General features: G+C 46.8%; 1 protein-coding gene across 1 annotated transcript; it reads left to right on the top strand.

Annotated features, from left to right (window-relative positions):
• The first annotated feature begins 77 nt into the window (after positions 1–77).
• AHSA1 (activator of HSP90 ATPase activity 1) lies at positions 78–8,713 on the top strand. Its single transcript, XM_045451692.1, has 9 exons — positions 78–592; positions 1,942–2,132; positions 3,871–3,953; positions 4,350–4,467; positions 6,058–6,146; positions 6,958–7,086; positions 7,571–7,672; positions 8,154–8,205; positions 8,323–8,713. Exons 1-9 carry the CDS (start codon positions 513–515, stop codon positions 8,493–8,495), a joined length of 1,017 nt encoding a protein of 338 aa, XP_045307648.1. The 5' UTR covers positions 78–512; the 3' UTR covers positions 8,496–8,713.
• The last annotated feature ends 3,090 nt before the right edge of the window (positions 8,714–11,803 follow it).

Below are 11,803 nucleotides of genomic sequence, written 5' to 3' on the forward strand. Positions count from 1 at the left end.
AGCGCTGTCCGGAGGTGCGACAGGGCTTCTTGACTACAACTCCCAGAACTTCTGGCGCTCCGTGCGTAAGTCGTTTCCTTTACTTTTAGCGCGACCTTCCGCGGTTATCCAGCGGGTTACTAAACAAGACTACAATTCCCATGAGGCTCGGAAGTGCCAATGCAGAGACTAGGGAAACAATGAGACGTGTTCTTTGTGGCCTTAACGGTGATACATGGTCGTGTGAGCGGTTGCTTTTCCGGCCCATTTAGGGATAGCCCAACGGAGCTTGGAGGAACTCTAGAACACACATAAACTAAAGTCCGAGGAGGTGGAACGGAAGTACCCGGTGGAAGCGAGGAGGAGCCGGAAGTTAAGGCGGGGAGGGGCGGGGGGTGGAGGGAAAAGCAAGCCAGGAGGTTCTGCGGCCGCTTCTAGTAGTTTCCAGGCGCTGCCGGGCGGCTGGGACCAGGCAGTCCTGAGGCTGTGGCTGTGGCTGCTCGGAAGCTGGTGGCGGCGCGACAGGAAAGCTGATGGCCAAGTGGGGTGAGGGCGACCCACGCTGGATCGTGGAGGAGCGGGCGGACGCCACCAACGTCAACAACTGGCACTGGTGAGGGCCAGCGGGCCAGGCCGCGGGAACGCTACGGCCCGGCCAGGGGTGCGGGTCCCTGGAACCTTGGGCGGAACAAAACTAGGGCCGATACAGCCCTGCCCGGAGATGGGGGTGGGTTCTTCCTGTGGCAGGGGTCCGTAGTCCCAGGTCTCTCCACACACCACCACCTGCCTCTGTTTCAGTGTTTAGAGGGCAAGAGGGCGACGTGGAGGGCTGCGCCCAGAGGAGGGGTTTCAGAGATACGAGAACATAACCCCCGTGGCCGATGCATCCAGCCTGAGCAAGGACATGCTTCCCACACGTGGCCGGAGGAGTCCGTGAGACCCAAATCGGCGTGGATTGTGTTGGGAGATCGCTGTGTTAAGCTCGGGGCTAGTGGGCTGGAATTCTTATTTTGCGGCTTACGGGTGAGATTCAGAGTTAGTCGTAGAGAACCACCGCCTCAGTCCAGAGGACAAAGGTTTGGAACGTGTTCGGTGGGTGCTCAAGAGCACAGTGATGCTGAAGATGCCATGGCCTCTCACCCGGAACTATTCATTTGGTTGTGTTGTAACTCCCAGGACTACCCCGGTTGCCGGGCAATCACGGTTTTATAACTTAACCACTTTTAAAAGCTTACTCTCATTTATGAAATGTCCTAAAAGTACTATTTATCTTTTAACTCCACTGAACTTTGTTCCCCTTGCTTTGTTTTTACTTTGTTGCAGCCCTTTTTGCTGCTGGGTTCTCTGCTAGTTAGTATGTTGGGAGGCAGATAGTGATTTTTCTTCTCTATATTTCAACCTATCTCCTCTTCTTCTAACATACATAGTGCTTTGATCTAATTTGGTTTGAAGCCCTGGATTTAACATTGTTTTCCTAGACGTTTAGAGGACACAGAATGTGTAGGGAATTTATAGCACAGCCTGAATTTGACAGGTCAGAACACTGTGCTAATGAGGTCAAGATTATTGCTTTCTTACTTACTGGACTTGTTAGCTAAATACTGCATTCTAGGGCCCACTCTTAGGCTCCTGACCTCAGCAAGATGGTCACAGTTTTCCATTTGGTCAAACGGGGGCGCCATGTTCAAGTGTCAAATACTGACTTTAGCACCATCATGCTGAGAAAGGAAAGTATAATTTTCCATTTGATTTGTAACCATTCCACACAGCAGTTATCTTTCTTGACAGTATGGGACTCCTTATCTTCCTAAAAGAGGATAAGATGTTTGTGGATGTACGGGAGTGGGACTGGTCTTTTCAGAGTATTTGTCAGGTCTCTTTTAGCCTTGGATTCTCACGCACAGAGCAAGCAGTGTGTCTTCCATTTGGCTGCTAGTCCATAGTTTTATTTCTGTTTTGCAGGACAGAGAGGGATGCTTCAAACTGGTCCACGGATAAGCTGAAAACGCTGTTCCTGGCAGTGCGGGTGCAAAATGAGGAAGGCAAGTGTGAGGTGACAGAAGTGAATAAGCTTGATGGAGAGGCATCCATTAACAATCGCAAAGGCAAACTTATCTTCTTTTATGAATGGAGCGTCAAACTAAACTGGACAGGTAAGTCTGTGCTGGGCCATTAGAACAAAGGCTAACTGCATTTTGGTTGACCTATTAAGGAGCCGGGAGAACAGTTTTGGGACGGTTAGGAACTCTTCAGGGGACACAGGGCTCTTTACTTTTATAGAAATCAGTATTGGGTGCCAAAATTTCTCTGCTGCTGTGGGACACTAAATGCATTTCCTCTCTGTGGGCCTCATAAGCCACCACCAGTGAAGCAGCTGGGCCACTGAATCTTTGGGCCACATGATATGTTTGGACATTTTATGTCAGGTAACGTTTCCTCAGACTAGCTAACTTTTGTCTCTTGGATGATTGACTTAAAGGTGGGAAGGGGAGGGTTTTTTTGGTCTTGATTTTTTTTTTTTTTTTTTTTTTTTACTTTCTCCAGTGTGAATCTACCAGTTTAGACTACCCTGCTAATGAAGTTTCTGTGTGACTATAATTTGGGGTGGTTTTATCCTCCAGTTTTTGTGTCCCTTCTGTGGTGGTATTGGCAAAGAATTGGAGCCATGTATGTGCCCTAGCTGGATGGTCCTGACAATCTTAAAAGGCACTAAAGCTAAAGGAATACATGTGTGGGGCAAAGCATACATTAGATTTGTGCCTCGATGAGCATTTTTCAAGTAAATGGTAATAAAGAGGAGAAGAGTAGATCTATCTGTTCGTGACTTTTTTTTAAAAAAAACTATAGTAGTCTGAAAGGAACCTTGGGTATCATCTTGCCCAGTCCTTTTTTTATAGATTGAGAAACTGAGGTCAGGAGAAGTGAAGATCAATAATCATCTTGTTGGTTCATTTTGAAATACAGTCAGTTCTGCTGTAACGTCACCCGTGTGTTCCTAAAAATCCCCATACTGTGCAAAATTGCTCAACCAAAACCACAGGGCTTATGGGGAGGATAGGGTTAGGGACACGACACAACACCCAAAAACCTTCATTGGTGACACATTTTTAAAATTTAGGAACATAAAAATTGATAGCACAGTCCATACATGTTATATGGGAAGAAGTACATAAATAATACAGTAAACATAGTGCTTTACCTTGAAAAAGACCTGAAGTTCACTTGTGAAAGTAGGCATCAGAAGGGTTGCAGCATGTGGGTTATTGTCGATTGGTGGAAGGAGGGTCAGCTGAAATCAGAAGTTGTAACACCAGTGTGGGTGGCGTGGCTCATAGCACAAGGGGAACTGAGGCTGCTGGCAAATAAATGTTTGAGATGTGTGTGTTTTGTGTATTCCTGTGCAGCTCATTTCAGCTGGGTGTGGTTTTGTGTGGGTGTGTGTTCACCTAGTGTTTCTCGTGAAAGAAATCCTGTGTTAGCAAATGTGAAATTCATGCTGTGATCAGATTGACCCCTAATATGTCAGTCACATCGGAATAAATTTGTATTTTCAAAACAAGCATTCTAGCAGAACTGACTGCATTGATTGTTGACCTAAGTTCTCCCTGGCAGAATTCCTGCCAGTGCCACATCCACACAGCTCTTAGTCCCATACAGTAATAACGCAGTTGGCCTCAACAGATCTAATGAGGAAAGACATTTCTTCTAGGGGAGAAGCGGGGAGGGTTGGTTGCATCTGGCTTTATCTCAGAATAAAGAGGGTCAGTTTAGTAGTTCAAAAGAAGTGCAAGCAAAAAAAAAAAAAAAGTGCAAGCAGAAGAGTAGCTAGGACTCTAGAGCAGCCTTTTCCTGCAAAGGGGGAGACTAATGATGTTGCATTGCTTTTGACAGGTACCTCTAAGTCTGGAGTACAGTACAAGGGACATGTGGAGATCCCCAATTTGTCTGATGAAAACAGTGTGGATGAAGTAGAGGTTTGTGCTTCCTAATTCCTCATCTGAGTCTTCCACATTCTCTATTCTCAGATGAGAAAAATGACTTCCCATTCAAGATGAAAGCCCAGGCCTGGCCCAAGCATTCAGAACCTCAGTTTGTAGATGATTTCCTAGGTCTGTGGTGCCATTGAGAGCTTCCAGCACAGCTTGTGCTTGTTTAATTACTCCGCTTTAGCTAGTAACTTGGGTTCTAATGTTAGCCACCTTGGCTTTGGCAGAATGCAAGAAGGAACACTCATGGGGATTGGAAAAATACCCCAACCCTCACACGTTTCCTTTGGAAATGTCAGCAGCTATCTGATTGCTCAGCACCCACATTCCATGTCGTGGGTGCCCCTCAAGTTATTTACCACCTACTTCTGATCTTTCACTCAGATTAGTGTGAGCCTTGCCAAAGATGAGCCTGACACAAATCTCGTGGCCTTAATGAAGGAAGAAGGGGTGAAACTCCTAAGAGAAGCAATGGGAATTTACATCAGCACCCTCAAAACAGGTATCCCTTGAGTAGTTAACGTATGCCTTGAGGAGGTAGTTCCCTCCCACCCCCGACCATCAGACTCTGATTAAGGGTCCTGACAGTCCTTTCTTTGCCAGATGGGTAAAAGATTTGTGGGGGAGGGGGCTTATTTCACCTCAAAATCAATCTATAAACTCTGAATAAGGGAAAGATATAGAGATGGATTATGTGATTAATTGACTGATGAGCACTTGAAATGCAGATAGTCCCAACTCGAGCTGTGCCGTGAGTAGAAAACATGGTGGGTTTTGAAAACTTGGTACCAGAAAAGGAATGTGAAATTACTAATTGCTTTTTAAAAATTTTTTTTTTTTTTCAACATTTATTTATTTTTGGGACAGAGAGAGACAGAGTATGAACGGGGGAGGGGCAGAGAGAGAGGGAGACACAGAATCGGAAACAGGCTCCAGGCTCTGAGCCATCAGCCCAGAGCCTGACGCGGGGCTCGAACTCCCGGACCGCGAGATCGTGACCTGGCTGAAGTCGGACGCTTAACCGACTGCGCCACCCAGGCGCCCCGACTAATAGCTTTTTTTTTTTTTTTTTTTTTTTCGTTTATTTATTTTTGGGACAGAGAGAGACAGAGCATGAACGGGGGAGGGGCAGAGAAAGAGGGAGACACAGAATCGGAAACAGGCTCCCGGCTCTGAGCCATCAGCCCAGAGCCTGACGCGGGGCTCGAACTCACGGACCGCGAGATCGTGACCTGGCTGAAGTCGGACGCTTAACCGACTGCGCCACCCAGGCGCCCCCCGACTAATAGCTTTTTATATTGATACAATAGTTTGGATGTATTGGGTTAAATACATCCAGATAGTTTGGATGTATAGTGTTACTAAAACTAATTTCACTTCTCTGCTTTAACACTTTACTGTGGCTACTAGAAAACTTAAGATTATATTTGAGGCTGTCATTACATTTCGGTTGAACGGTGCGATCTAAAGACTTGGCATCCCTGGACTGCTTGAGCACAGTCCTGGACTGTCTTTGACATGCATTCTCCAGGGACACTTAGGGGGTCATTAGGATAGCGGTCAGCTCAGCTCTCCCCTAGAATTCCAGTTCTGCCAGTGTGTTCTGATCTTGGTGTTGGGAGTACATAAAATGACTGTCAAAGGGCACCATCATACGAGGTGATACCTCTTCTGGTGAGAACGAGTGCTCTGGTGCACTAGGCGTGGCTATTCTACTGAGGTAAGGCAGAGTGGAGAAGGGGGACTAAGTATGCATCTGTGGGTATCTTGCCCTGCTCTTGAATTCCTTGAAAGTGCCATTACATTCGTTGGCTACCATCCATAGGAGACCTCATGTACATTTAACAAGTTGTATTGCTTCTAATGGAGCGAGATTTAGAATCATCCTAGTTAACATTCTGTGTTCTGTAGCATACACTCAGATACCTGTCTGGCATAGTGCAAAGGTAAAGACCTAAAGTAAGTAGACTCTTTCTTTCTTTGTCATTACTTCATTTGGGGGTAAGACGTCCATGTTTGTCAAACTCTAAAGAAGCCCCAAATCTCAGCTACTAAGAAATAACTTCCAGGAGTGGGGATTTTATTTTTTCAGAGTTCACGCAGGGCATGATCTTGCCTACAATGAACGGAGAGTCAGTAGACCCAGCCGGGCAGCCAGCACTGAAAACTGAGGAGCGCAAGGTAAATAAGTGGTATTTCCATGTGTTCTTTCTCTGACCCTAACCTCCAACCCACAGCAGCCTGTGATCTGCCCATGGTGCTTTTTACAGAGTCCACAACGTGTAGTTGTTTGTCCCTCTTTAACTGGGTTTTTAATCATTTATAACAAACCCCTAGAGCAAATGGAAGCCAGCAGGGGCTTCAGAGTTTCTCTTGATTGCACTTAACACCGGTTAGGTTGTGAACACAGGATGGTCTTCAGCTATCTATGTTTTCAGTATTCTTTCTAAGTGGGGTGTTGATATTTCATACTTTGACACTAGAGGGGTCACGAAGGTACCGGGCTTAGATCACGACATTCACCTATTAGGAAATTGATCAATTTCACCACATTTGCAGGGTGAGCAGCTAGTTTTTGTGGAGCTAGAACTTGTACAGTTCAGGCTCAGCACGTGGTTTGCAGCCCCGCTGCCCTTCTGCCAGCACAGTGAAGGAGATTCCCGAGGGGAGGTGGCTGCTTCCAGCTCTTTGAGCACAGAATTTTTCCTAGAGAATTACACTGAGTGCTTCAGAAATGCCCAGTGGTTTGCCGGGTCCTTTGGTCAGTGGGGTTTCCAGTGAGGATCTGTCCTCCACTGGGAGTGTTGTTTTCGGTGGGAACTGAGAACATTCTGGGAAGGTTCCCCTAATGACTGAAACGTCCATCCAGCCTCCTGGAACAATTAGCACTGGAGGCGAAGAAGTTTGTGAGAATGAGTGACAGGCCTGTCCTGGAAGCCACGTTAATGGAGGCTTCCCACCCTCTAAACCTTTCTCGCTGCCGCTTCCACAGGCTAAGTCTGCTCCTTCAAAAACCCAGGCCAGACCTGTTGGTGTCAAAATCCCCACTTGTAAGATCACCCTTAGAGAAACCTTCCTGACATCACCAGAGGAGCTGTATAGAGTCTTTACCACCCAAGAGGTAAGTATAATCTTGTGCGTCAGGCCTCCGGGCATTTGCTGCTCAGGTGACTTGGGATGTTGTAGGCACATCCCCTCTGCATGCAGAGCAGGTACTAAAAAGTGGTGCCATGAGGATTTCCTCGTACAAGTAGTGACAAAGAAAAAACGCTTCTGTGTTCACTCTACTCCTCAAAGTGGACTTGCTCTCTGTCCTCCTGTATAGTGTTTTGGGGTGGTTTAAGTGGGCACCACTGGAAACATTCTTGTTGGAAAAGTGAATGGATCTGAAGTATTGGCATCATGGATTTACAAAGAGTTACTCAAGTCAAAGCCCTGAGCAGTGGCTGTCCCTTTGTAGTGGGACATAACAGAAGCCAGTCGTTGGACAGAGTGGTGCCTTTGGAAATGAGAGCTAAGGTGTGCAAGTATCATCTGGCGTTTGTCCCTAGGTCCCACTGAGAGGGACATCTTCCCTACCTCTTTTTTTTTTTCCCCCCCCACAGCTCGTTCAGGCCTTTACTCATGCTCCTGCAATGTTAGAAGCAGACAAAGGTGGGAAGTTTCACCTGGTAGATGGCAACGTCTCTGGGGAATTCACTGATCTGGTGAGTGCCTGCTAGCCCCAGACCCAGGATATAGTCTCAGGTCAGAAGAAAAACATTCCTTTTTTCAGCTCTGTAGGTAAAATTCAATCTCTCTGGTTAGTAAAACCTCATTTTTGTATTTTCAAAAGAATGTTGCAGTTGAATTCTCTTGCTTTCCTAGAATTTTTCTCCTCAGAGTTAAATTAGTTCTTCCTGAAGAAATCAAACATGGAAGAGAGGTCATGTATATTGGCAGCTGGTAACTTTCCATTTGTAGCGCTGAACTGTCACCTGGGCACAGTTGACCGGACTGGACTTGGGAGTGAGAGGAGAGGCCGTAGCCTGTGTTGGTGCTGATGCTACCAACTCCACGGTCCACTCTGTGCCCCTGAGGTGTAGAATTGCACAGACCGTAGGCCGAACGAAAGACAGACAGCTGGTCCCAGCCAGGATCTGGCGCATTGGAGTCTACGGTACACACTGATCTCTCTGGTTATTTTAGGTCCCTGAGAAACTTATTGTGATGAAGTGGAGGTTTAAATCTTGGCCAGAAGGTAAGTATGCATAGTTGCTTAGTGCCATTACCCCCAGAACTCTTTCTTTCCCCCTTAGTCTCCAACCCTGACGGAAACCCTGGATCTTAAACCCCCCTCCCCTCTGCCTCTCCCCAGGGCATTTTGCCACCATCACCTTGACCTTCATAGACAAGAATGGAGAGACTGAGCTGTGCATGGAAGGCAGAGGCATCCCTGCCCCCGAGGAAGAGAGGACGCGGCAGGGTTGGCAGCGGTACTACTTTGAGGGCATCAAACAGACCTTTGGCTACGGCGCACGCTTATTTTAGGGCTGGCAGCAAGGGGCTGCCCAGTGCTTCGGTCCAGCCCTCTCCTGACTGGGGCTTGGGACTCACAGGATTGCACCATCCCAACCACTAACTTGGGGCTGGGGCCCCTTCCCTCCACGTATATCTTGGGTTTGTGCATGTTTTCTGCTGGGTGGGATCAGAGGGTGATTTCTCTTTTATGTGTACATACGCTAAATAAACGTAATTTAAAAAACGTGCATATCTGGAAACCTGTGTTGCTTGGGTGGCTGGTATTAATGAGTTCCCTTGAAGACACTGAATTAAAGGGAAAACCATTCTGGGTAAGGGCAGGTAATTAGGAGGCAGGAAAGAAACCACCTCACCGCATTCCTGAGCTAGTCTCCTTTCTGCAGACTGGCACAGAGCTGCTCCCCTCACTGCGAGAAGACAAGGCGGGGTTCTCGGGGGTAAACGGTGCCAAGAAACTGCACCCTAGGCTTGCGTCTCTGTGTGGCCTCTTCTCTGCAAGAAGAGACGAGCACCAGGTGCTGGCTTGATACATGGGAAGATCCCCTGCCCTGTGGCAGGGGGGACTGTGGACCTCAGGTTCAGAGCTTCTGCTTACTGAGCAGTTCTGTGTACTGGAGACTAAGTAGCCCCCTTGCATTAGCTCGTTTAACCCCCATAATAGCCTTATGAAAAAGCTACCTACATTTCTGTCTTAGAAAAATCTAAGTCTTGCTTTTCTTCAGTAACCTCCCAGATCCTACAGCTGATCCTTTGCAAGAGTTGAGAAGGACTGGAACTTGCAGAGCCAGTGCTCCAGTCTAAACCACTATGTCTACTGCCCTGTTGCTGGGTTCATCTGCTTAAAGAGGCTGCTGTATTTCTAGTGTGTTAGGCATCCCTCCTGGAGTAAAAAAATGCCAGGCCTCTTAGTACTCCCAGAAAGAGAAAGATATGAATATCCTGGTCAAGTATTTTTTAAGTACCTGGTTCCGTTAAACAAGTTTACTGAGCACTGACCACGGGGCGGGGGTATGTTCAACTGGAGTTCAGGCCACCACGTGCCAGAAGTAACTACCTGAACAGGGAGGGCCGCTTTCCCGCACAAGCCCTGCCCTGGTGCCCTGTGTCCCAGTGTGAGTCAGGGCCTTCCAATCCAGACATGCTACCTCCTGCAGGCACAGCTATTTCCTTCATCTATTTTTGCTTGTTTTATTAGGTGGCAGTGAGGCCTGCAGGCTAATCCTACCAAGGTGACTTGGCCAAAACATTGTAGTTAAAGCAAAAGACCAGTACTGATCTGGATAATTCAGACCCCCAAGAGCCACTTTTGGCTTGAATTACTCATAGGAATGGTGGACTAAACTAATTAGCATCTAATTTGGCATTAGATCTGCCTCTTGGGGGTCCAAAAAGAAGTCTTTTGATAGAGAACCTGGACTGTAGCTTGAATCAAATCTAGGGACCCTTCCTAACAGACTCCTCTTCCTCACACAGAGACCAGTGACAAAATAGGAGCCCTTTCATGCCTGGCTGGAGAGTTAACCAATTCTAGAGTTCTTTAAAAGAAATCTGAAGTAGAGATTATAAACACCTTAAAAAAACCAAAGCACCAGGCAAATGAACTCTCCTGTGATCTGCTCAGTAACAGTTGACATCCCCAGTACTAATGATGGCTGTACCCATTTTTACCACTGCCATTTTACTGCTAGCATTTTAAGTAGGCTCCATGCCCAGCGTGGTGCCAAATATGGTGCTTGAACTCACAACCCTGAAATCAAGACCCGAGCTGAGATCAAGGGTCGGATGCTTACCCGACTGAGCCACCCAGGTGCCCCTTGCTGCTAGCATTTTTGAGCCTAAAATGCAGATTGAGCTAAATACAAAACTGTGGACTTGGTTGGACTTGGGTTGAATCATACCACTTCTAACAAATGGGGCAAATTTTCCCACCTGTATAATGGTTATAACAGGTACCTTATGAGAGCATTAGAGATGACGAATATAGAAGCATAGGTAATGGTACCTACTGACTTCCAGACTCAAGGGCCCAAATGTTCTCCCTTGAGCAAGAATATTTTGAAAAGCTAGTTAACTGGCTAAATTGCAAATCATAGGCCAAGGATTCACCCAAGAATCATCTGGGGGAATCTGTTAAATTCAGAAAATGTGGACTCCACCCCTAAAAGATTCTTACTTGGTGTGGGGTGTGGCCCATGAACTTACATTTTCATAAATACCCCAAGTGATACTGATGTCAGGACACATTTTGAGAAGCACCCCTACCTGTTAAAATCTAATTGTAATGGAGGAGCCAAAGAAACACATTTGGGACCTTCTCATGAACAATAGGACAAAGGCTCTGAAAACATTCTATCTTCCAACAAAGGAAGTCAGCAGGATCTGGAAGGGACGTACTATGTTGCTTTAAACCCTAGTAAGAATTCGATCTGACCAGTCTTGCCTAGCCTAGGACCCTTTATGAGGTACACCAGATGGAGACAAATTGGGCAAGCCATCCTGATGACGGGCAGCTAAACTAGAAATGGTGGTGGTGTTCGTGCTGGGTGTGCAGCCACGAGGGCTGGTGTTTGGAAAAGTAAGAACAGCTAGGCAAGACAGTTACCTCACTAACACTGGACCCAAACGGGGGAGGGCCCCCACCTGATTCTGGTCCTGGCCGCTCCTAAAATCCTCCCTTTAACAGGATCAGTGACCTCTCTCCGTCACTGTTTCTCCTCACACACACCTATTCCCTGAGCCCAAAGTCACCTGCACAGGGCCTCTTTCTCCTTTGTAGAGTTTGAATAAACACTATTTTATAGCTGACCTGCTCTCCAACCTCTTCAAGACTCCTTTCCAAACCGCCTTTATCTTCTGTCATCTGTGGTCTGAGATGGTAGCAATTTCCCATGTCACTTACAGATCAAAAATGTGGCTGGCTAAACTCAGTTTTTGGGTAATAGACAACCACTAGGTATAGATTAAATTTAGACAGTGTGTTCAAGTGTTAAGGTGAGTTATATTAGAAAGGAGGAGAATTAGCAGATTCCTGTGAAAAAGGACTCTAGGATATTTTTATCTTATAAAAAAAAAGTTTCGGGGCGCCTGGGTGGCGCAGTCGGTTAAGCGTCCGACTTCAGCCAGGTCACGATCTCGCGGTCCGTGAGTTCGAGCCCCGCGTCAGGCTCTGGGCTGATGGCTCAGAGCCTGGAGCCTGTTTCCGATTCTGTGTCTCCCTCTCTCTCTGCCCCTTCTCCGTTCATGCTCTGTCTCTCTCTGTCCCCCCCAAAAAAAATAAACGTTGAAAAAAAAATTAAAAAAAAAAAAAAAAGTTTCTG

The sequence above is a fragment of the Leopardus geoffroyi genome, chromosome B3 (genome assembly GCF_018350155.1).
Source record: "Leopardus geoffroyi isolate Oge1 chromosome B3, O.geoffroyi_Oge1_pat1.0, whole genome shotgun sequence".
NCBI classification, from domain to species: domain Eukaryota; kingdom Metazoa; phylum Chordata; class Mammalia; order Carnivora; family Felidae; genus Leopardus; species Leopardus geoffroyi.

What these genes read in the sequence shown, in the direction of transcription:
- AHSA1 (XM_045451692.1), top strand. Translation starts at nt 513, where the DNA reads ATGGCCAAGTGGGGTGAGGGCGACCCACGCTGGATCGTGGAGGAGCGG. An exon ending in TGAAAACTGAGGAGCGCAAG is followed by an intron (nt 6,147 to 6,957) that starts GTAAATAAGTGG and finishes CCGCTTCCACAG; the next exon opens with GCTAAGTCTGCTCCTTCAAA. An exon ending in GTTTAAATCTTGGCCAGAAG is followed by an intron (nt 8,206 to 8,322) that starts GTAAGTATGCAT and finishes GCCTCTCCCCAG; the next exon opens with GGCATTTTGCCACCATCACC.